General features: G+C 47.5%; 1 protein-coding gene across 4 annotated transcripts in view; it reads left to right on the top strand.

The window, feature by feature from the left end:
* Positions 1–352: 352 nt before the first annotated feature.
* Positions 353–25746, top strand: part of LOC106573958 (neurobeachin-like 1) — a 61519-nt gene continuing 36125 nt past the window's right edge. For all 4 annotated transcript variants that reach the window (XM_082963654.1, XM_082963655.1, XM_082963656.1 and 1 more), the window contains exons 1-11: positions 353–646; positions 1053–1469; positions 8053–8144; positions 11370–11531; positions 14311–14392; positions 15212–15339; positions 16785–16867; positions 19790–19875; positions 24232–24423; positions 25056–25203; positions 25556–25662. In XM_082963654.1, coding sequence (XP_082819780.1) covers positions 1419–1469; positions 8053–8144; positions 11370–11531; positions 14311–14392; positions 15212–15339; positions 16785–16867; positions 19790–19875; positions 24232–24423; positions 25056–25203; positions 25556–25662 — 1131 coding nt within the window. In that variant the 5' untranslated portion in view covers positions 353–646; positions 1053–1418. The remainder of the gene's footprint in view (positions 647–1052; positions 1470–8052; positions 8145–11369; positions 11532–14310; positions 14393–15211; positions 15340–16784; positions 16868–19789; positions 19876–24231; positions 24424–25055; positions 25204–25555; positions 25663–25746) is intronic.

The raw sequence follows: 25746 nt of genomic DNA on the forward strand, positions 1-25746 counted from the left end.
TTGTGGAGCTGGTTTAGCCCAATCAATATGTTTTTATTGTTATTGGCTTTGCCAGTCTTCTGTAAGTTTCCCCATATGTTGGTAGGCTGTATTTTGTCTAAACTCTGAACCAGTAGGCTAACTTAGGCCAAATCCAGTTTGGATTCAGTTCAGTTCTATTTTTTTAATTTATTTTTTTATATAAATTAATTGTTAATCGTTGGGGTTTTTTGGGCAATTTTGGCAACATTATTATTTATCACTATACACTTCTACCTATGTTTTGTTTTAAAAAACGTTTTTTTTTTTAAGATTCCCTTGGGCTTAATAAATGAGAACGTTTACTTTGAAAATGGAAAAAGTTGACATCAGGAAGTAGTTGGCCGCGTTTCGCACATCGTAGACAGCTTCACGAGTGACAGTGCCACAGCACTAACCGCCAGTGTTGTTTGTAGCTGTCCCAGTGTACAGGAATGGGCTGGCTATAACATTTTGTCGTTTTCGTTAGTAATGCGTGCGTTTGCATTGTTTATGTGGTGACATTTCTAAATGTCTAAGTTCTAGGGCAAGGTCAAGCAAATTCACAAACTCGTTTCGTCGTTTGTGTCAAATTGAGAAGTAACGTTAGACAGGGAAAAAAAGGCTTCGCCGTTTTGACACATCACAGGTAAGAACGATAATGCTAGTTAATTAATATTAGCCACCTTGTTTCACAATGACAGCTTGTTAGCTAAGTAACTTTGCTAACTCGAGCGTTTTTCTGCGTATTGCAACCCCAAGTTAGCTTGCTAACGTTAGTTAGCTTTGTTGTGTTTTATTTCGTCAGCTCTATCCTTCTCTTGCAAAGGAAGGGCACAGATCTAATTGAACAGAACGTGCCTGGGCTGATGGCTGATTCATAGGGTTTGTTTACAGCAAGCTAAATTAGCTATCATAACCAGTCAGCTAACGTTATCAAAGGTATAGCCTACTGGTGGTGTTTATAAACAAGTGCTGTTAACTATTTATAACCTGGCGCCACAGAACTTGTGTATTTGACATACTAACTTTGTTTGTGGCTTGGCTTTCCACAGAGGGGCAGAGTCAGTGGCATATGAGTCGAGAAGTGGACGTAGTGCGACTTTGACCGTGGAAATCTCACCACAGCAGGAAACGCGAAACCTTGGGAATCCATAATTCACGATGGAATAGTGCTTTAGGAAGTTCCAATATCAAGAAACACCGCCACTGGGATTACATTTGAATATTTTGTTTTTCCTTTCTAAGTAGAAAGGTATTTAAACTATTTTCGGAGTTGTCTTTCATTGTGACATTTCACTTAACATCTGAAATCGATATGTATACGAGCAATGCCCGAATGAGGAGATCTAGCTAGGGGCTCAATATGAGGAATCGGGAGAATTGACCTCTGTTTGGAAGCCCACCACGCGCCGTGGAGAATGGCATCAAATGAAAGATTGTACGAGGTCTGGATGCTGTATTGCAACAAGGTAAACAAACCTTTCTCTTGATCTGTTTGACACATAAAACATGCATTAGAATCTGTGTCATGTCAGTAAGACCAGACTGTAAGGTAACCAAGCTATTACAATAGCTGTGGTATATTGAGATGACGTAATGGGTGATGATAATTCAAATGTATTTATAAAGCCCTTTTTACATCCGCTGATGTCACAGTGCTGTACAGAAACCCAGCCTAAAACCCCAAACAGCAAGCAATGCAGATGCACGGTAGCTAGGAAAAACTCCCTAAACAGGCCAGAACCTAGGAAGAAACCTAGAGAGGAACCAGGCTCTGAGGGGTGGCCAGTCATCTGGCTGTGCCGGGTGGCGATTATAACAGAACATGGCCAAGATGATGAATTGTAATCAGGCTTGAATTTTTAAGCCATCCTGTTCTTCCTCCACTATTCTCAGTAACAGCTGCTGGACTGTCCTGCAATGTGTAAAGTCTGTCTCCTGGTATTTAGATTTTAGTTGAGTGACGTCTTTTGGTATGTAGAAGGGTATAATACAATTCCATAGGTTCTGTTTTGTATTGCAACCTAGCTAGACCTATTTCCCCCTTGATTGACTGTAGTAGCTACAGTTGTTTCATTGCACTGGGTGACCAATCACAGCTTGGTGCCTGAGCCTCTCCTCATGCGAGTCTCAACTGCCATCAACACATTCCCTCTTTAATCCCACTCAAAAGGACAACCCTCTCATAAGCATTAGCCTTTTGAGCTATCCTGTTCTCCCACACGACACAGGGCAGGAAATGCTATGGCACAAGTTTTTACAATGATCCTGCCTGAGTGCCAGTCTTTGTGTTGTCGTGCCAACTCCATTTAACTCATTGTCATGCCCAACATGAGTTGACAAGAGCACAAACAGATCTGGGACCAGGCTAGTTTAGTATCAAACCAGATTTTATTTGTCACCTGCTTTGTAAACAATACGTGTACATTGAGTGTACAAAACATTGAGAACACACTTGATCTTGCACTCACTTCTCAGTCCTGTGTTAAATGGCAGGCATTGTGGAGAGTACACACATCATCTTTGTTCTATTAAGGGAGTGTATTTACATTGGGTCAGACAGTAGGCTAGAAGTTCAATCTCATACAGCAGCAGGCCTGTATTTTACTCTGCATGTGGCCACAAACCCTGTGAGGCTTTGCCTAAATTGCTTAAATAATTTGTAAGGACCTTTACCTCCCCCAGAGTGGCCGCAATGTCAACACTTGCTCAGGGGTCTCCTCTTCAGTGTGTGTGTGTCAGGGTTCCCAGGATACATCAGGAGCAAGGGGAACTTGTAGTCCGTCACGTGAGCTAAATCGGCTCTGGAATGTTTGTTGTGTGAGGCTGCCCATTGTCTCCACTTGCCCTAAAGAAGCCATACACTTCAGTGTCGCAGGTTAATGATGCCACACCTCATTGAGGGATAGGCTCATTACACCCTATTGTACTTAGATAACTGACCTTTAACACAGCATGGCATATGAACAATAATGGGAGCTTAGTTAAGCTAAAATGACCAAGTCCTTGACCTTGGGGTTAGGATCCCGCCATGAAATTGTAAGGCTGCGTACTCAGTCCTAAAGCTGCCTCACACTACAGAAACAGGTGATAGTCCCCTGCCCTATGGGCCGTTCTGGCTCAGGCAAGGCTACCTAGCTAAAATATCCAGTACCACTGTGCTCTCTAACTTCCATTAGATCAGTGTGACTGAACTGTTACTCACCTCTATAATGATTAACCCAAGCAGGGCTGTCAACACTACGGGGCCAGAGGTTGACAGAGTCATCACAGTAAGTCACCCTGGTCCCTGGGGTGGAGTCACTCCTAGCAACTACTGTTGGCGGTTGAGCAGCCTAATTAAAGGGAGTAGTGGCGCTGCGGTCAGGAACTAGTTTATCCTGTAGCTGTAGGTCATAGTAAAAGGCTTTGACACTAATTCATTCACCTCCAACTCAATTCGGTGAATGTGTGATGCTTGAATACTGGCCTGTCTGATATGCAATAAGCCTAACCCCCTGGGCCGTGTTCATTAGGGTATGTAACTGAAAAATGTTTTAAAATGGAAAGCAAAAATGAAGGTTTCTTATTGGACGAATCCATGATGTCCCTGCCTCCCTGTTTCAGTCAGTTTCTGTTTGTTGCATAATGAACACAACCCGCAGTGAGTTTCTTTCCTCCAAAGTTAACTAGCCTAGCCCCCTCCATACATGTGTTGGTTGTTGTAAATCTGTGGGTCGGCTAACTGGGAAAGCACCAGTCTTTTAACTCCAGTTCATGTTGGAGATAAAAGGTAGCAGATGACCACTGAGACGGTCACATTACGATCCTCTTACCCAGCAGGCTGTGTAGTGTCACTGTCATCAGCCTGGAGTATCGTCCCAGAGTTAGAGTTAGCAGCATTGTTAACACCACAGTGGCAGCGAGGCACCAAACACGACCATGCAAATCTCATCCCTCTGGTTCTCGATGATGGGAAAGACATGGCTCTTGTTTCTCGACAACATGAAGCATACCCCTGTAGTGTTGAACTACAGGAAGCATGATGTGTATGTGGTTAGCTCATTATCATTAGGCCTGTCAGCCCCTCCTGTGCTTATAGCTACTAATGTGATGAGACCACAGACACAGGCCTACATGAAATATTCTGAATTTTAACTAGGTCTGTAGGCCTGTGTAACTATACATCAGGATCATGGTAGCATCAATCACTGTTTGAATCCACAAGTAGCAACAACACAAGCCTAGTGGTTTCTGGTGACTACCTACGGCAGTGGTTTCTGGTGACTACCTACGGCAGTGGTTTCTGGTGACTACCTACGGCAGTGGTTCTGGGCACTACCTACGGCAGTGGTTTCTGGGAACTACCTACGGCAGTGGTTTCTGGGCACTACCTACGGCAGTGGTTTCTGGGCACTACCTACGGCAGTGGTTTCTGGGCACTGCCTACGGCAGTGGTTTCTGGGCACTGCCTACGGCAGTGGTTTCTGGGCACTGCCTACGGCAGTGGTTTCTGGGCACTGCCTACGGCAGTGGTTTCTGGGCACTGCCTACGGCAGTGGTTTCTGGTGACTGCCTACGGCAGTGGTTTCTGGTGACTGCCTACGGCAGTGGTTTCTGGTGACTGCCTACGGCAGTGGTTTCTGGTGACTGCCTACGGCAGTGGTTTCTGGTGACTGCCTACGGCAGTGGTTTCTGGTGACTGCCTACGGCAGTGGTTTCTGGTGACTACCTACGGCAGTGGTTTCTGGGCACTACCTACGGCAGTGGTTTCTGGTGACTGCCTACGGCAGTGGTTTCTGGGCACTGCCTACGGCAGTGGTTTCTGGGCACTACCTACGTAGTCTGTTCAATTAGATCTCTGCCCTTCCTCGGGCTCGCTCCTCTCGGGCTCGCTCCTCTCTTTCCTCTCGGCTCTTTCGGCTCGGCTCTCTCGGCTCTCCTCCTCTCTCCCTCTTCTCTCGGCTCTCCTCCTCTCTCCCTCCTCTCTCTCGGCTCGGCTCTCCCTCCTCTCTCTCGGCTCTCCTCCTCTCTCCCTCCTCTCTCTCGGCTCGGCTCTCCTCCTCTCTCCCTCCTCTCTCTCGGCTCGGCTCTCCTCCTCTCGGCTCCCTCCTCTCTCTCGGCTCGGCTCTCCTCCTCTCGGCTCCCTCCTCTCTCTCGGCTCGGCTCCCTCCTCTCTCTCGGCTCGGCTCCCTCCTCTCTCTCGGCTCGGCTCTCCTCCTCTCGGCTCCCTCCTCTCTCTCGGCTCCCTCCTCTCTCTCGGCTCGCTCCTCTCTCTCGGCTCGCTCCTCTCTCTCGGCTCGCTCCTCTCTCTCGGCTCGCTCCTCTCTCTCGGCTCGCTCCTCTCTCTCGGCTCGCTCCTCTCTCCCTCCTCGGCTCCCTCTCTCTCGGCTCTCTCCTCTCGGCTCCCTCCTCTCTCTCCTCTCGGCTCCCTCCTCTCTCCTCTCGGCTCCCTCCTCTCTCCTCTTGGCTCCCTCCTCTCTCCTCTCGGCTCCCTCCTCTCTCACTGTGTGCTATAAATATCACCAGCAACAACAGTAATGTCATAGTGTTTATATATCGACCACACCTCGCGGTTTAGCCCCTCCCATGTGTGCACTATAAATACTTCTGGTGCCGTGACATCAGTCAATCCCAGGATAGTGAGTACTGGAGACTGATGGGGAGGAGAAGGTGACCATAGATGGACCATGAAGGCATAAAAGACATAGGTAAAATAGAAACTGTTTGGAACAGGACATCTACAGTAGACATTGTGGTAAAACAGGGAAACTGTTAGGAACAAGAAACATTGTGGTTTGAGTCGCCCCTCACCATTCCCTCACCATTTCCTCTAGCAGTCATACTTGGTCACCATGCCAACCATGCCCTTTTGGTAGGGTGAGGAGGGCAGGGTCCTTCGTAATGCTCTCTTCACCTCTTGATGGGATCTCCTTGAGGAAAGATTGATGTTGATAACCTTGTAGGCTCAGGCTAGTGAGGTCCTACATGGTCATGTGTTATTAAGATTCAGTGAGGGGGGTCGTCATGATTTAATGAGGAATGGTCACATGCTTGGTACAAAGTAAGTTATAGTCTAACCCCCTGCCAAACCAGCTGACTAATAAAAACCCACAATTCACCCTGTTGGGAAGGTCCCATGGGGTCATGTGTTATTAAGAGTCTGGGAGGGGGTGGTCATGATATCAGGATGGATGGTCACATGTTGGGCACAGGAAACCCAGATTACCCACCCCCTCAAACCAGCTGACCATAAGAAAACACACTAATAGGAAATGCGTCATCAATCATTAGTCTGTCAGATAGTTTCAAAGATATTACTAATAGGTTGCTACCCAGATGTTGAGCTCATCTGATCTGAATTCATCCAGCCAGTGTTGCTTGGTGTTGGGTCAGCAGCGGTGCCTCAAATAAACAGAGCCACAGCAAGCAGGCCCAGGGTGTGTCCCTCTCTGCTCTCTCTGCCCTCCCTGTCTCAGCCCTACTCCCCGGCTGCCCAGTGAAAGAGGGCATTCTCTCTAACCACTCACACACTCCCTGGGGCTGGTGCCCAAACCTGCTCTGGCTCACACAGTCAAGGGGAGGGAACACACGCATTCAGAGCGGAATGAACCAGATCGTCATATGTTTTTACTGTACAACCATGTTGATTCCAGTATATACAGACACTTGTACTGAACTCTGTATCCAAGTCCCTCTCAAACGCTCCGTCAAGTCACTTGCTGTTCTGATGACCTCACTTTTGGAATTCTTTCTGGACCATTCCCACTGTGACACGCAGCAGGCTGAGGCTTTCCTAGACCTGACCTGCTCTAGTGTCAAAACCAACCTTACTGCACATTTATAAGGCCCTGAATAGTATTGGCTAGATGTAAGAAACATGGTCATTTACATGTAACTGAGCTTTGGGCGTCATCAGAAAACCACTTCATGAAACGTGTCAGTTGAAAATCACCAAAAGGCACGGACAGACTGGTAGGATGGTTGAATGTCTGCCGGCTGAGAGTAGGTAGCACCCCTGAACAGAGGGCCGTCCGTAGTTTGCAAACCGATTCTACATGAGGAAAAGGGCTAAAAGGACGGTGGGTGTTCACTAACACACCGCAGCGACAGCAAGCGAATGAACACCATGTATTGTGCAGACCGACATTCAGTCTGGTGAGTTTTCTCTTTAAACCGGTGTTACTCTCTGACGGACGAAGCAGGCACGGGCCAGGGGTCTATTTATTCATTACTGCACACCGTAGCAACGGAAACCAACGTTTCTTATTGGACAAGTTCTGGTAATCCCTCTTGGTTTCGGTCTGTTTTCTTCCTTTTGATTTGTAGTGAATAGCCTACACCCCAGGAGTGTAGAAACACTGCTTTGTCAAACAAATGCTACTAAGCACTTTACTGCCCCACCAAACAATATAGCCTAGTGCCTTATTGAACAACACTTAGTCTGACACAGCAGTATTCATTCCTGCCACTCCTACTGGTTCAACAGTAATACTCTGGGCCTTTTCTCATATCAGTCCCCCTTGACCTGAATCAGTGTCAGTCAGGCAAGCCTTGGAACTCCCCTGTCCTGCCTCTCTCTACCTCCCTCTATACCTCCCCACCCTGGGCAGAGAGAGAGCTTAGGCTAGCCGGGGTGTGGAGATGACTGGCATTCTCAGTGGGAGGGTGATGTGCTGTCTGTCTGTCTGTGAACAGTGCTGCTGGCCTCTGGCTCTCTGCATTGTTCCCAGGAATGTAGGAAATGTCTGAACGGCAGCTGCTCGTGACTCCCCTCGGGAGTAGAGAATGTGGCGATGCCTGTTTTTCAGGCAGACAGGTGCACTCCTCATTACTGTCACTCACTCACTCACTCACCTACCTACCTGAGTTTACTGTAATCTGCCCCTCATGACATACTACAGTTAGTGGAATCATTATCTCTCTATTTTCACTTGACAACCACTAACATCTGTTTCTTTCCTTCTCCCTCCTCTTCTTCCTCCCCCTCTTCTCCACCTACATCCTCTTCACCTCACCCTCTCTTCTCCATCCTTCTCCTTGATTCCATCCTTCCATCCCTCTCTCTGACAGAGGGACCCAGACTACCTGAAGCTGTGGCTGGAGATCTTCATTGGCTCCTATGAGAGATGTCTAGACGTGGACTTTGAGAAGCCACCCTCCAGGTAAGCATAGCCCCAGAGGTGGGACCAAGTCACTATTATTGAAGTCACTAGCAAGTTACAAGGTCCAAGTCTCAAGTCAAGTCCCAAGTAGAACGGGTCGAATATCGAGTCAATCCAAGACATGCGTTCTAAGAGCAAGTCATGTCAAGTAAAAAACATAAAACGTCTTTTCAGGCAATGACTTGTTCAATTACAAATACTTATCTATTTATTGAGGCCATCATTATTTTATCTATAACACATTTTGATTATGCAATAATCCATTTTAACAATAAATTCCAAATGCATGCTTCATAGGTTGTTTAATTCCAAGCGATGTTGACATACCAAAGAGCAGTAGGTCTATGCTAGTAGTTGTTGCTTGATGCACCATTGCTGGTGAGCTTGTAAAGTAAACGGTTCATATTCTTGCTGTTTGTGCTGCAGCCGATCCTATAGCTGTACAGCAAATCAACAATCTGTTCTCTAGCTCATTGGTTTTCAAATGTTTTGACCCGTGACCCCTAAAAAGTAGCTTGCGGCCTCTGCGCACACATGCAAGCACACACCATCGCTGTGCAAATGTAGCCTGTCATTAGGGTCATAAACGGGGACGCATTTTCAAAACACAAGATACAGAAATAGACTATGTTTTGCACCTTCATTGCCTGTGTGCAGCAGGATCACGCGGCCTGCCTGTGTGCAGCAGGATCATGCGGCCTGCCTGTGTGCAGCAGGATCACGCGGCCTGCCTGTGTGCAGCAGGATCACGCGGCCTGCCTGTGTGCAGCAGGATCACGCGGCCTGCCTGTGTGCAGCAGGATCACGCGGCCTGCCTGTGTGCAGCAGGATCACGCGGCCTGCCTGTGTGCAGCAGGATCACGCGGCCTGCCTGTGTGCAGCAGGATCACGCGGCCTGCCTGGGTGCAGCAGGATCACGCGGCCTGCCTGGGAGACTGTGTCGGGCTGCGTGGAGAGTAATTCACGGAGACTCTGTGCCACAAAATGTGACAAAACGTTACAAAACCCGGTTATCAGTCTCAAGTCAGTCGAGTCCTAAGCTTCAAGTCAAGTCTCAAGTTATTTTATTTTCCGTCAAGTTGAGTCTCAAGTCATCAAATTTGTGACTCGAGTCCACACCTCTGCATGTGTCTGCGTTAAGTGTGCACAGTACACACCCAATCTCAGCCAAATCTAGCTGGGGCTACATGTACAGTATGTTTGATGCAAGTGAGCAGCATGACAGAAAAACTTAACCAGCTCTGGAATCTGTGTTGGTGTTCCTTAACCAGCTCTGGAATCTGTGTTGGTGTTCCATAACCAGCTCTGGAAACTGTGTTGGTGTTCCATAACCAGCTCTGGAATCTGTGTTGGTGTTCCATAACCAGCTCTGGAATCTGTGTTGGTGTTCCTTAACCAGCTCTGGAATCTGTGTTGGTGTTCCTTAACCAGCTCTGGAATCTGTGTTGGTGTTCCATAACCAGCTCTGGAATCTGTGTTGGTGTTCCTTAACCAGCTCTGGAATCTGTGTTGGTGTTCCATAACCAGCTCTGGAATCTGTGTTGGTGTTCCATAACCAGCTCTGGAATCTGTGTTGGTGTTCCTTAACCAGCTCTGGAATCTGTGTTGGTGTTCCATAACCAGCTCTGGAATCTGTGTTGGTGTTCCATAACCAGCTCTGGAATCTGTGTTGGTGTTCCATAACCAGCTCTGGAATCTGTGTTGGTGTTCCTTAACCAGCTCTGGAATCTGTGTTGGTGTTCCATAACCAGCTCTGGAATCTGTGTTGGTGTTCCATAACCAGCTCTGGAATCTGTGTTGGTGTTCCATAACCAGCTCTGGAATCTGTGTTGGTGTTCCATAACCAGCTCTGGAAACTGTGTTGGTGTTCCATAACCAGCTCTGGAATCTGTGTTGGTGTTCCATAACCAGCTCTGGAAACTGTGTTGGTGTTCCATAACCAGCTCTGGAATCTGTGTTGGTGTTCCTTAACCAGCTCTGGAGACTGTGTTGGTGTTCCTTAACCAGCTCTGGAATCTGTGTTGGTGTTCCTTAACCAGCTCTGGAATCTGTGTTGGTTTTCCATAACCAGCTCTGGAATCTGTGTTGGTGTTCCATAACCAGCTCTGGAATCTGTGTTGGTGTTCCTTAACCAGCTCTGGAATCTGTGTTGGTGTTCCTTAACCAGCTCTGGAATCTGTGTTGGTGTTCCTTAACCAGCTCTGGAATCTGTGTTGGTGTTCCATAACCAGCTCTGGAATCTGTGTTGGTGTGAGGGTTCTGTGCATGTCTGTATGTATGCACGGCCGCATCCATTGTTTGAGAGCGTTCAGGGAGAAGAAGCACATGCAGTATAGAGAGAGACAGAGGGAAAGAGCGAGTGAGAGGTGATGTGCTTCTCTGCTCTTCCAGCTGTGGTCTGGTCACATGACCAGTGAAATGCCCAGTCAGTCCTGTCAGATGACGGTTACGTAAGCCTGTGTGGTCTGTGTGTGTGGGACTGGAGAGAGTGAAGTGTGGAGCAAGGGGAAACAGATTACTTTCCATTACATCTGCCAGTACGGTCGTTTGTCGGTTCGTTGCTGTGCCTTTCTCTCTCCCTCCCCCTTCTCCCTTTCCCACTCTACTTCCCCCTCTCTCTCTCCCTCCCCCTTCTCCCTTTCCCACTCTACTTCCCCCTCTCCCTTTCCCACTCCACCTCCCCCCTCTGCCGCAGCTGTCCTGCTTTTTCCCAGCGATACGCTCTTACCCCGATTTGGGAATGCTCATCTGGGCTCTGCTTGGTCTGGTTGGAGGAAGAACCCATTCCTCTCTGATGACCTCTGTCTGCAGAGGGGGACAGAGACGGCTAGGTTCACTGGTAGCAGTACAGGGGATGGTTTCATGACATTAGTCTATCAGCAAATACTAGTCTAAAGGTTATCATGGTGTGTTGCTTAGGTATATGTGTGTGAATGTAGTGTAGATGTGTGTAACGTACCTGAAGGCCTTAGAAGTTTGGGTGGGTTTATTTGTGTGTGTGTGTGCGCTTGGTGCATCGGTACCGCTTGCCGTGCGGTAGCAGAGAGAACAGTCTATGACTAGGGTGGATGGAGTCTTTGACAACTTTTAGGGCCTTCCTCTGACACCGCCTGGTATAAATGTCCTGGATGGCAGGGCGTGTGTGTGCGGATGCGTGTGGCACGCAGCATGTTTTGGTGTTTCCCTTATTTCACCCCTTTCTCTCTCTCTCTCCCTCCTCCCCAGGTTGGAGGAGGTGCCTCCAGTGATGACCCTGCTGCCAGACAACATCCTGCAGGTGTTGCGGCACCAGCTGCTCCAGTGTGTCCAGAAGGCCTCGGACGGCCTGGAGCAGGAGCAGCAGAACCTGGCCCTCCTGCTGGTCAAGTTCCTCATCGTCATCTGCAGGTTGGTCTGTGGTGTGTCTGTAGGACCAGAAGCAGTAGTCTGGCCCCTCCACCTACCCAGGCCTGGTTGTACGGGTCCAGTAGTCTGGCCCCTCCACCTACCCAGGCCTGGTTGTACGGGTCCAGTAGTCTGGCCCCTCCACCTACCCAGGCCTGGTTGTACGGGTCCAGTAGTCTGGCCCCTCCACCTACCCAGGCCTGGTTGTACGGGTCCAGTAGTCTGGCCCCTCCACCTACCCAGGCCTGGTTGTACGGGTCCAGTAGTCTGGCCCCTCCACCTACCCAGGCCTGGTTGTACGGGTCCAGTAGACTGGCCCCTCCACCTACCCAGGCCTGGTTGTACGGGTCCAGTAGTCTGGCCCCTCCACCTACCCAGGCCTGGTTGTACGGGTCCAGTAGACTGGCCCCTCCACCTACCTAGGCCTGGTTGTACGGGTCCAGTCAGTCCATATTATGGAGGTTGAGTATGGGATTGGACCATGGAATTTGAATAATTTCTAATTCTGTGGGTTGGACCTCTTCTAGGTAATGTCTATTGATAGGAACCACTCTAGCCAAGGTTGACAGGTCTTAGTTCCCCTGGTTTTAAACGGTCTTCCAGCAGTAGGTAGGCGGTTCAGTAGGGCTCGCAACAAAGGTTTTTTCAACGGAAAGTGAAAACAAGTGAAAATGTCTCCCTGGCTGCTTCAGTCTGTAGTCTTCTATATGGTGCCGTCATGAACATGACCCTGAGGGATATGCAACAAAGCAGGATCAATGAGTTAGCCAGCTATCTTACCTTCATATTCTGAAATAACTTGTCATTTCTTTTAGAAAGAACCTTGAAATGGGCTTGGTCTAATTGCCTCAACAACCAAAAACACCCATTTTAGTTTCTGGTTCTTAATGAACCGGAAAATCAATAGCTATTTCTAATTGTCAAATGTAGCTGGCTACTCATTGGTCCAGCTTTGTAGTGATGGATGATGAGCTACTATAAAAAAATATAATACAGGCATGACTCTCTCTGTTGGAACCTGTCCCTACTATAACAGACATGACTCTCTCTCTCTGTTGGAACCTGTCCCTACTATAACAGACATGACTCTCTCTCTCTGTTGGAACCTGTCCCTACTATAACAGACATGACTCTCTCTCTCTGTTGGAACCTGTCCCTACTATAACAGACATGACTCTCTCTCTCTGTTGGAACCTGTCCCTACTATAACAGACATGACTCTCTCTCTCTGTTGGAACCTGTCCCTACTATAACAGGCATGACTCTCTCTCTCTGTTGGAACCTGTCCCTACTATAACAGACATGACTCTCTCTCTCTGTTGGAACCTGTCCCTACTATAACAGGCATGACTCTCTCTGTTGGAACCTGTCCCTACTATAACAGGCATGACTCTCTCTCCTGTTGGAACCTGTCCCTACTATAACAGGCATGACACTCTCTCTCTGTTGGAACCTGTCCCTACTATAACAGGCATGACTCTCTCTGTTGGAACCTGTCCCTACTATAACAGACATGATCTCTCTCCTGTTGGAACCTGTCCCTACTATAACAGAGCTTTCGGGAATGCACTTCAATCTCTCTGTTGGAACCTGTCCCTACTATAACAGGCATGACTCTCTCTCTCTGTTGGAACCTGTCCCTACTATAACAGGCATGACTCTCTCCTCTCTCTCTCGTTGGAACCTGTCCCTACTATAACAGGCATGACTCTCTCTCTCTGTTGGAACCTGTCCCTACTATAACAGACATGACCTCTCTCTCTGTTGGAACCTGTCCCTACTATAACAGGCATGACTCTCTCTCTCTGTTGGAACCTGTCCCTACTATAACAGACATGACTCTCTCTCTCTGTTGGAACCTGTCCCTACTATAACAGACATGACTCTCTCTCTCTGTTGGAACCTGTCCCTACTATAACAGACATGACTCTCTCTCTCTGTTGGAACCTGTCCCTACTATAACAGACATGACTCTCTCTCTCTGTTGGAACCTGTCCCTACTATAACAGACATGACTCTCTCTCTCTGTTGGAACCTGTCCCTACTATAACAGACATGACTCTCTCTCTCTGTTGGAACCTGTCCCTACTATAACAGACATGACTCTCTCTCTCTGTTGGAACCTGTCCCTACTATAACAGACATGACTCTCTCTCTCTGTTGGAACCTGTCCCTACTATAACAGACATGACTCTCTCTCTCTGTTGGAACCTGTCCCTACTATAACAGGCATGACTCTCTCTCTCTGTTGGAACCTGTCCCTACTATAACAGGCATGACTCTCTCTGTTGGAACCTGTCCCTACTATAACAGGCATGACTCTCTCTCTCTGTTGGAACCTGTCCCTACTATAACAGGCATGACTCTCTCTCTCTGTTGGAACCTGTCCCTACTATAACAGACATGACTCTCTCTCTCTCTCTCTCTCTCTCTGTTGGAACCTGTCCCTACTATAACAGGCATGACTCGCTCTCTGTTGGAACCTGTCCCTACTATAACAGACATGACTCTCTCTCTGTTGGAACCTGTCCCTACTATAACAGACATGACTCTCTCTCTGTTGGAACCTGTCCCTACTATAACAGACATGACTCTCTCTCTCTGTTGGAACCTGTCCCTACTATAACAGACATGACTCTCTCTCTCTGTTGGAACCTGTCCCTACTATAACAGACATGACTCTCTCTCTCTGTTGGAACCTGTCCCTACTATAACAGACATGACTCTCTCTCTCTGTTGGAACCTGTCCCTACTATAACAGGCTATGACTCTCTCTCTGCAGGAACCTGTCCAATGTCGAGGAGATTGGCACCTGCTCCTACATCAACCATGTCATCACCATGACAACGCTCTACATCCAGCAGGTATGATTTCTCTCCCTCCTTATCCACCCTCCTCTCCCTCCTTATCCACCCTCTTCTCCCTCCTTATCCACCCTCTTCTCCCTCCTTATCCACCCTCTTCTCCCTCCTTATCCACCCTCTTCTCCCTCCTTATCCACCCTCTTCTCCCTCCTTATCCACCCTCTTCTCCCTCCTTATCCACCCTCTTCTCCCCCCTTATCCACCCTCTTCTCCCCCCTTATCCACCCTCTTCTCCCCCCGCTTCTCCCTCCTTATCCACCGTCTTCTCCCTCCTTATCCACCCTCTTCTCCCTCCTTATCCACCCTCTTCTCCCTCCTTATCCACCCTCTTCTCCCTCCTTATCCACCCTCTTCTCCCTCCCTCTTCTCCCCCTTATCCACCCTCTTCTCCCTCCTTATCCACCCTCTTCTCCCTCCTTATCCACCCTCTTCTCCCTCCTTATCCACCCTCTTCTCCCTCCTTATCCACCCTCTTCTCCCCCCTTATCCACCCTCTTCTCCACCCCCTTATCCACCCTCTTCTCCCCCCTTATCCACCCTCTTCTCCCCCCTTATCCACCCTCTTCTCCCCCGATCATCGCTTTCCTGACTCTGTTGCCTTTTGAAAACAAGTTTCAAAACCGACCTGCACAAAAATAAAGTATTTTTACCCTGTCACAATGATTAGTTATAGAGATGTGTCTGCATTCGTGCTAGTCTGTTTCAAAACAGATTTGAACAAAATTATTTTTAGGAAGTCAACAATGATTAAGTAGGTACATTCCTGTGAGATTACACATTCCTGTCTGTCTTCTAGCCTCACCATGCTCTCTCCTACAGCTGAAGAGTAAGACCAAGGAGAAGGAGATGGTGGACCAGACTCAGGCCGAGGAGTTTGTCCGCCACTCTCTGGCCTTCTGCGAGAGCCTGTACGACCCCTACCGGAACTGGAGACATCGCACCTGCGGGTACACAAAGTTACTAACTCTAGCAGAGTTCATTTATTATCCTTTATGTATTATCCTTTATTTAACCAGGGAAGTCACAATGACAGTGACATTTATTTGTCAAGAAAGCCCTGGAGCAGATGGTGAACAATGTTTCCTTCCCCAAACATCTCCTGATGTGACCCCAACCATTCCACTTAGTCCATCTATTTCATCTTTTCCAGTACCTGATTGACCTTAACTGATCATAGATCCTGTGACCTTAACTGATCATAGATCCTGTGACCTTAACTGATCATAGATCCTGTGACCTTAACTGATCATAGATCCTGTGACCTTAACTGATCATAGATCCTGTGACCTTAACTGATCATAGATCCTGTGACCTTAACTGATCATAGATCCTGTGACCTTAACTGATCATAGATCCTGTGACCTTAACTGATCATAGAGCCTGTGACCTTAACTGATCATAGAGCCTGTGACCTTAACTGATCATGGATCATGTGACCTTAACTGATCATAGATCCTGTGACCTTAACTGATCATGGATTGTGTGATTGACCTTCTTAACTTATCATAAATCGTGAGCTTGATCTTATAGATGGTGAGATGGACCTTGTTAACTGTTGATAGATCATGTGATTGGTTGAGCCAGGTGTGTTAGTACAGGACTAGACCTAATAATAGATGGAACTGTAATAGATCCACAGTAAGGGGAGAATGGCTCATAATAATGGCTGGAATGGAGTGAATGGAACACGCGTGTCATACCATTCCATGAACTCCATTCCAGACATTATTATGAGCCATTCTCCCATCAGCGGCCTCCACTGATGCACAGTAAGTGGAAGGGCTCTGGGTACTGGAGGAGCAGGGTCAAGCATGCATTAAGCACCGGGGCTCTAGTGGGTACTGAAGCACTCGGGACAACGCTCTTAGGATCTAGCATCATTAAATCGAAGGTCTCTGTCAGCATACACGGGGCTAGCAGGTGTTCATGCACGTGTAGCGAAATGCTTGTGCTTCTAGTTCCGACCATGCAGTAATATCTGACAAGTCATATAACCTAGCAATTTCACACAACGACCTTATACACACAAGTGTAAAGGAATGAATACGAATATGTACATACAAATGTATAAATGTTATTAATATATAAATGAGTGTACTTATTCCACCATGGTCAATTCTAGTGTTACACTTCTGAAAACACTACAATCGTAATGTGCTGGCTTGGATGTTGTTGTTTTTTCACAGTACAGCTCGGCTTGGTTTAGCTAATTAGTATAGAAGTAGTTTTTTCCAAAGTGCCAAAACATTTCACAAATCAATCCAAGTAGTGTTGGTTCTAATCCTGTGCTAAACCCTCCCAGCAGGGTTCCTGCTCACATACACACATACAGAGTGTGGACAGGGGGTCTTTTTCTGACACCATGTGTTTTGCGTTTGCCTGTTGCCTCCAGGGACCAGCGGAGTACAGTGGAGAAGAGCAGACAGAAATACAAAGCAGCTCCTCTCACCGTGGAGTTTGTCCCCTTCTTCTACCGTGAGTTTGATTTCTTTTTCAAAACATTTTCTCCTTAATGAACACAACCCAGTTATCCTCTCTAGTGGGGTCATTCAGTGGGGGAAATTCAGTGTGGTCATTGACAGTAGTGAATGAGGAAGCCATGTTCTACTCAATGAAAAGCAGCAACTCTCTAGAGAAAACAGATCACACTTCCCTGCTTTCCTCTCCCAGTTAAGGAACAGCCTCCCCTCAGAGCTCCACTCTCTTTCCTCTCCCAGTTTAGGAACAGCCTCCCCACAGAGCTCCACTCTCTTTCCTCTCCCAGCTTAGGAACAGCCTCCCCTCAGAGCTCCACTCTCTTTCCTCTCCCAGTTTAGGAACAGCCTCCCCTCAGAGCTCCACTCTCTTTCCTCTCCCAGCTTAGGAACAGCCTCCCCTCAGAGCTCCACTCTCTTTCCTCTCCCAGCTTAGGAACAGCCTCCCCTCAGAGCTCCACTCTCTTTCCTCTCCCAGCTTAGGAACAGCCTCCCCTCAGAGCTCCACTCTCTTTCCTCTCCCAGCTTAGGAACAGCCTCCCCTCAGAGCTCCACTCTCTTTCCTCTCCCAGCTTAGGAACAGCCTCCCCTCAGAGCTCCACTCTCTTTCCTCTCCCAGTTTAGGAACAGCCTCCCCTCAGAGCTCCACTCTCTTTCCTCTCCCAGCTTAGGAACAGCCTCCCCTCAGAGCTCCACTCTCTTTCCTCTCCCAGCTTAGGAACAGCCTCCCCTCAGAGCTCCACTCTCTTTCCTCTCCCAGCTTAGGAACAGCCTCCCCTCAGAGCTCCACTCTCTTTCCTCTCCCAGCTTAGGAACAGCCTCCCCTCAGAGCTCCACTCTCTTTCCTCTCCCAGCTTAGGAACAGCCTCCCCTCAGAGCTCCACTCTCTTTCCTCTCCCAGCTTAGGAACAGCCTCCCCTCAGAGCTCCACTCTCTTTCCTCTCCCAGCTTAGGAACAGCCTCCCCTCAGAGCTCCACTCTCTTTCCTCTCCCAGCTTAGGAACAGCCTCCCCTCAGAGCTCCACTCTCTTTCCTCTCCCAGCTTAGGAACAGCCTCCCCTCAGAGCTCCACTCTCTTTCCTCTCCCAGCTTAGGAACAGCCTCCCCTCAGAGCTCCACTCTCTTTCCTCTCCCAGCTTAGGAACAGCCTCCCCTCAGAGCTCCACTCTCTTTCCTCTCCCAGCTTAGGAACAGCCCTCCCCTCAGAGCTCCACTCTCTTTCCTTCCTCACTCTATTCTTCCTCATACCTCTGACTCTTTCCGTCCTCTCTCTCTATCCCAGATGAATCCAGTCTTTGTGTCCTCTCCTCAGTCTGTTTGCCAGGCTGTCTAGATCAGCCTGATAGTGAACGGTGGCTGTTTGGGCCTCTGGCGACAGCGGCCATCTTGGAACAAACAGCCTCTCTTTGTGTCTGTGGTTCTGTCAACACCACAGAGAGAACTCTTCAGCTCCAGCCAGTCGCCTCAAGCCCACTCCAGCAACCTGCCACAGTGTGCGCACACGCGTGTGTGTTAGCGCATGCCCGTGTGTGTGTCAAGTGTGGGAGGCTCTGAGAGGATATGACTGGTACAGTAGAGGGAGTGAGGAATAGTGTGTGAAAGAAATGGGGACGAGGTGTGTGGAGGACGAGGTGTGTGGAGGACGAGGTGTGTGGAGAACCATCTGTCTTGTCTGGGATCATTGGTTCTGGCCTAGCCTTATCCCTCTGAGATTGATTTGCTTCTGTCTGGGGTTGGCCTGTAGAGGGAACGGTGCTGACCTGGGAGGCCATGCTGCTGTAGCTCCTCACTGGGATGTGTTGACAGATAAGTTAATGTATGACTGAACAGACTGGCCCCAAGGGAACATGATAGAGACTGTGTGTCTGTGGGCATGTGTGCGTGTGTGTGCATGTCATGGTGTGTGTGATGCGTGTGTGACTGTGTGCATGTGAGTGAATGAATGTACTGTTTGTATGAGCGAGACAGGCAGCCATTCAAGAGGCCGTTCTCTCAGCACCAGACCAGACTGCTACAGGCAGCCATTCAAGAGGCCGTTCTCTCAGCACCAGACCAGACTGCTACAGGCAGCCATTCAAGAGGCCGTTCTCTCAGCACCAGACCAGACTGCTACAGGCAGCCATTCAAGAGGCCGTTCTCTCAGCACCAGACCAGACTGCTACAGGCAGCCATTCAAGAGGCCGTTCTCTCAGCACCAGACCAGACTGCTACAGGCAGCCATTCAAGAGGCCGTTCTCTCAGCACCAGACCAGACTGCTACAGGCAGCCATTCAAGAGGCCGTTCTCTCAGCACCAGACCAGACTGCTACAGGCAGCCATTCAAGAGGCCATTCTCTCAGCACCAGACCAGACTGCTACAGGCAGCCATTCAAGAGGCCGTTCTCTCAGCACCAGACCAGACTGCTACAGGCAGCCATTCAAGAGGCCATTCTCTCAGCACCAGACCAGACTGCTACAGGCAGCCATTCAAGAGGCCGTTCTCTCAGCACCAGACCAGACTGCTACAGGCAGCCATTCAAGAGGCCGTTCTCTCAGCACCAGACCAGACTGCTACAGGCAGCCATTCAAGAGGCCGTTCTCTCAGCACCAGACCAGACTGCTACAGGCAGCCATTCAAGAGGCCGTTCTCTCAGCACCAGACCAGACTGCTACAGGCAGCCATTCAAGAGGCCGTTCTCTCAGCACCAGACCAGACTGCTACAGGCAGCCATTCAAGAGGCCATTCTCTCAGCACCAGACCAGACTGCTACAGGCAGCCATTCAAGAGGCCGTTCTCTCAGCACCAGACCAGACTGCTACAGGCAGCCATTCAAGAGGCCATTCTCTCAGCACCAGACCAGACTGACCTCATGTTGTGGGTGTTATATTTGCATAGTTAACAAAACACCCACAGTGTTCCATGTCCACTGACTGTGTGTTTCAGAGTGCTTCCAGGAGAGTGAACACCTTAAGGACAGTCTGAAATGCTGTCTGTTACACCTGTTTGGAGCCATCGTGGCAGGGGGACAGGTGAGAATCAAGATGCACTCTTTTCACCCTACACTATCCCAGCATATAAAGTCATGTGACCCTACACTGTCCCCGCATATAAAGTCATGTGACCCTACACTGTCCCCGCATATAAAGTCATGTGACCCTACACTGTCCCCGCATATAAAGTCATGTGACCCTACACTATCCCCGCATATAAAGTCATGTGACCCTACACTATCCCCGCATATAAAGTCATGTGACCCTACACTATCCCCGCATATAAAGTCATGTGACCCTACACTATCCCAGCATATAAAGTCATGTGACCCTACACTATCCCAGCATATAAAGTCATGTGACCCTACACTATCCCCGCATATAAAGTCATGTGACCCTACACTATCCCCGCATATAAAGTCATGTGACCCTACACTGTCCCCGCATATAAAGTCATGTGACCCTACACTATCCCCGCATATAAAGTCATGTGACCCTACACTGTCCCCGCATATAAAGTCATGTGACCCTACACTATCCCCGCATATAAAGTCATGTGACCCTACACTATCCCCGCATATAAAGTCATGTGACCCTACACTATCCCCGCATATAAAGTCATGTGACCCTACACTATCCCCGCATATAAAGTCATGTGACCCTACACTGTCCCAGCATATAAAGTCATGTGACCCTACACTGTCCCAGCATATAAAGTCATGTGACCCTACACTGTCCCCGCATATAAAGTCATGTGACCCTACACTGTCCCCGCATATAAAGTCATGTGACCCTACACTGTCCCCGCATATAAAGTCATGTGACCCTACACTGTCCCCGCATATAAAGTCATGTGACCCTACACTGTCCCCGCATATAAAGTCATGTGACCCTACACTGTCCCCGCATATAAAGTCATGTGACCCTACACTGTCCCCGCATATAAAGTCATGTGACCCTACACTGTCCCCGCATATAAAGTCATGTGACCCTACACTGTCCCCGCATATAAAGTCATGTGACCCTACACTGTCCCCGCATATAAAGTCATGTGACCCTACACTGTCCCCGCATATAAAGTCATGTGACCCTACACTGTCCCCGCATATAAAGTCATGTGACCCTACACTGTCCCCGCATATAAAGTCATGTGACCCTACACTGTCCCCGCATATAAAGTCATGTGACCCTACACTGTCCCCGCATATAAAGTCATGTGACCCTACACTATCCCCGCATATAAAGTCATGTGACCCTACACTGTCCCCGCATATAAAGTCATGTGACCCTACACTATCCCCGCATATAAAGTCATGTGACCCTACACTGTCCCCGCATATAAAGTCATGTTTGCCACATGAGAACAACAGAAGGCTTTATTTTTTTATTTCACCTTTATTTAGCCAGTTGTCATTTACAACTGCTACCTGGCCAAGATAAAGCAAAGCAGTGTGACAAAAACAACAACACAGAGTTACACATAAACAAACGTACAATCAATAACGCAATAGAAAAATCTATGTACAGTGTGTGCAAATGTAGGGAGGTAAGGCAATAAATAGGCCCTAGAGGCTAAATAATTACAATTTAGCATTAACACTGGAGTGATAGATGTGCAGATAATGATGTGCAAGTAGAGATACTGGGGTGCAAGAGGTTAAGTAATAATATGGGAATGAGCTAGTTGGGTGTGCTATTTACAGATTGGCTGTGTACAGGTACAGTGGAGGTAAGCTGCTCTGACAGCTGATGCTTAAAGTTAGTTAGGGAGATACGTCTCCAGCTTCAGTGATTTTTGCAATTCATTCCAGTCATTGGCAGCAGAGAACCGGAAGGAAAGGCGGCCAAAGGAAGTGTTGGCTTTGAGCATGACCGGTGAAATATACCTGCTGGAGCGTGTGCTACGAGTGGGTGTTGCTATGGTGACCAGTGAGCTAAGGTGGGGCTTTACCTAGCAGCGGCTTATAGATGACCTGGAGCCAGTGGGTTTGGCGACAAATATGTAGTGAAGGCCAGCCAACGATTGCATACAGGTCGCAGTGGTGGGTAGTATATGGGGCTTTGGTGACAAAACGGATGGCACTGTCATAGACTACATCCAGTTTGCTGAGTAGAGTGTTGGAGGCTATTTTGTAAATGTCATCACCGAAGTCAAGGATTGGTAGGATAGTCAGTTTTATGAGGGTATGTTTGGCAGCGTGAGTGAAGGAGGCTTTGTTGTGAAATAGGAAGCCGATACTAAATGTAATTTTGGATTGGAGATGCTTGATGTGAGTCTGGAAGGAGAGTTTACAGTCTAACCAGACACCTAGGTATTTATACAGTGCGTTCAGAACGTGTTCAGACCCCTAGACTTTTTCCACATTTTGTTACGTTACAGCCTTATTCTAAAATGTATTAAATACAACAATATCCTCATCAATCTAGTCAATTCCCCATAATGACAAAGTGAAAACGTTTTTTTAAAGAAATGTTTACATTTATTAAAAATAAAAACAAATACATCATTTACATAACTATTCAGAACCTTTGCAATGAGACTCGAGATTGAGCTCAGGTGCATCCTGTTTCCATTGATCATCCTTGAGATGTTTCTATAACTTGATTGGAGTCCACCTGTGGTAAATTCAATTGATTGGACATGATTTGGAAAGGCACACACCTGTCTATATAAAGTCCCACAGTTGACAGTGCAAGTCAGAGCAAAAACCAAGCCATGAGGTTGAAGCAATTGTTCGTAGAGCTCCGAGACAGGATTGTGTCGAGGCACAGATCTGGGGAAGGGTACCAAAACATTTCTGCAGCATTGAAAGTCCCAAAGAACACAGTGGCCTCCATCATTCTTAAATGGAAGAAGTTTGGGACCACCAGCATCCCAGAGTCCCCTCTTCACTGTTGATGTTGAGACTGGTGTTTTGCGGGTACTATTTAATGAAGCTGCCAGTTGAGGACTTGTGAGGCATCTGTTTCTCAAACTAGACACTCTAATGTACTTGTCCTCTTGCTCAGTTGTGCACCGGGGCCTCCCACTCTTTCTATTCTGGTTAGAGCCAGTTTGCGCTGTTCTGTGAAGGGAGTAGTACACGCCGTTGTACGAGATCTTCAGTTTCTTGGCAATTTCTTGCATGGAATAGCCTCTCAGAACAAGAATAGACTGACGAGTTTCAGAAGAAAGTCCTTTGTTTCTGGCAATTTTGAGCCTGTAATCGAACCCACAAATGCTGATGCTCCAGATACTCAACTAGTCTAACGGCCAGTTTTATTGCTTCTTTAATCAGGACAACAGTTTTCAGCTGTGCTAACATAATTGCAAAAGGGTTTTCTAATGATCAATTAGCCTTTTTAAAATAATAAACGTGGATTAGCTAACACAAAGTGCCATTGGAACATAGGAGTGATGGTTGCTGATAATGGGCCTCTGTACGCCTATGTAGATATTCCATTAAAAATCAGCCTTTTCCAGCTACAATAGTCCTTTACAACATTAACAATGTCTACACTGTATTTCTGATCAATTTGATGTTATTTTAATGGATAGAAAATGTGCTTTTCTTTCAATAACAAGGATATTTCTATGTGACCCCAAACTTTTGAACGGTAGTGTATGTGAGAGTGGATTCTCAGACCTCACTAGCATGAAACTAAATACAGGCACAGACTGTGTGTGGAAAATTATTTATGACTGAGACTCTCCAATACAACATTGCAGAGTTATGTGCATCCTTTCAAGCACACCCTTCTCATTAACCTGTGGTGAGTTATTCACATTTTTTTATGAACAAATAAGGATTTATATGTAAGATGGCTAAATAAAAAGCCAAATTATTGATGATGATTATTATTATTATTTATGCCCTGGTCCTATAAGAGCTCTTTGTCACTTCCCACGAGCCGGGTTGTGTAACGTAAAAAACAGTAATTGAGAGTGCGCTGACCCTGGTGCTAGAGGGGGTACGCAGCTGGAGGTTGAATGTTTGAAGGGGTATGAGACTATAAAAAGTTTGGGAACCACTGCCCCAGAACATTTGAGGCTGTAATCGCTGCCTAAGGTGCTTCAACAAAGTACTGAGTGAAGGGTCTGAATACTTACATAAATGTGATAATGCTGTTTTTTATTTGTAGTAAATTTGCGAACATTTCTTAACCTGTTTTTACTTTGTCATTATGGGGTTTTGTGTGTAGATTGATGAGGGGGGGAAAAAACGATTTTAATCTATTTTAGAATTAGGCTGTAACGTAACAATGTGGAAATACTGAATACTTCCCGAATGCACTGTAGTGCACGCAATGGTCCTCATTTACCCTTTAAACTGTAGCAGGACATTTGCTTGTGAATGATTTCTGAAGCATGTAGAGGCCTTATAAAGCGTTTATGAAGGCTTCCTCCCTCCACAGCGTAATGCTCTACTAGCCATCTCCCCAGCCACCATGGAGGTTCTGCTGCGTGTGCTGGGGGACTATGAGGGGGGAGACATGGACAGGGAGGACTGGGACAGTGAGGCTCCAGACCGGAAGTCCCTGCTCACCCTGGGCTGTCTGAGGGAGGTGGTCCACTCCCTCCTGGCCAGCAGCTCAGACCAACGCCAGGTCACTAGAATTATATATTTTTTTAACATGGATTTGTTTTCTTTTCCCAGCTCAATAAATTGCGGTTAACAATAGCTTAGGAACTTTCACAAATCATAGTTTAAAAAAGCTAATCATTCATGATAGTAATAGAATACAATTTCATATTAATGTAAACAGGTCAGTGCTTTTAGAGTGCCCAGGGGTGAGAAGTAGTGTGTGTGTGTGTATACTGCTATACAAACATGTCATAAAGCATGTTTTACATTATTCATTATTAACGTTGGTTTCTGCATGTGACTGACGAGGCTTCTTCTTTCCAAACTGAGACCTTGAAACTGAGATACTCTTTTTGGTTCCCAGAACAATGTTCTGGGAGTACTGCCAATTGGTCTGAGGAGGAGGTCACAGTCACCAGCACAAGCCAAGATAAAGTTAGAGTCGATGCTATCTCTTCAGACAACGTCACTTTTACTCACACTATATAGGGAAGAGGGTGTTGTTCTGACAAGAATCGGATGGTTGACTTTATAGTGTTTTTCATCTTCAGATTTTTTTTATAATGTGTATGTTATTGATTTCAATTGGCTGAATCGATTTGATAATGTACCTTATTTGAAATGTAATAAAATAACATTCCTTCATTCATACAGGTGGAGATCGGCTCGGTGCTGGAGAACTACTTCAAACTGCTCAACTCTGATCCGGCGGCAGCGGCCGTGCAGCAAGGGGTCAAAGGTCATAAGGTGCTGGGCCGCCACTGGGAGAGCCGCTTCGTAGCGCTGCAGGTGCACATGCTAGGTGAGTGACCGAACCCGGATTGTCATGTACGCCACAAAGCTGCAATACCCCACTGAGCTAAAGTCTATGCATTAGCTCAGGAAGCTAACGCAAGTCTTCAGGTCTCAGACAAGGTTTCTCTTTATACCAGTGTGGTTTACTGAACTACTTACATTACCACTAGCACCTAGTATAGGTTGAGTGTTGACCACTGTCACCTGACTTTTGATTTCCATGATTACTGAAGCACTTAGAGAGAGGCCTTTATAAAGAGTTTATGAAGGCTCTCGCTCTCTCTCTCTCATCCTCTCTTTCCCCTTATCGCTCTCATATCCCATTCCCCTTTTTTTCTTCTCCTGTGTCTGACCTCCAGACACTATCAGGGATATGTTCCTGTGTTCGGACCGTCCCGTCCTGCAGGCCATCTTCCTCAACAGCAACTGCTTCGAGCACCTGACACGCCTACTACAGAACAGCAAGGTATGGTCTCGCTCAGCCCTGGCACAAAGTATGTTGAACATGAGGATTGGGGGGGGGGGTCTTAGCCTACTGTTTACTGTGTGT

Source organism: Salmo salar, chromosome 17, assembly GCF_965601325.2.
Source record: "Salmo salar chromosome 17, fSalSal1, whole genome shotgun sequence".
Taxonomy (NCBI): domain Eukaryota; kingdom Metazoa; phylum Chordata; class Actinopteri; order Salmoniformes; family Salmonidae; genus Salmo; species Salmo salar.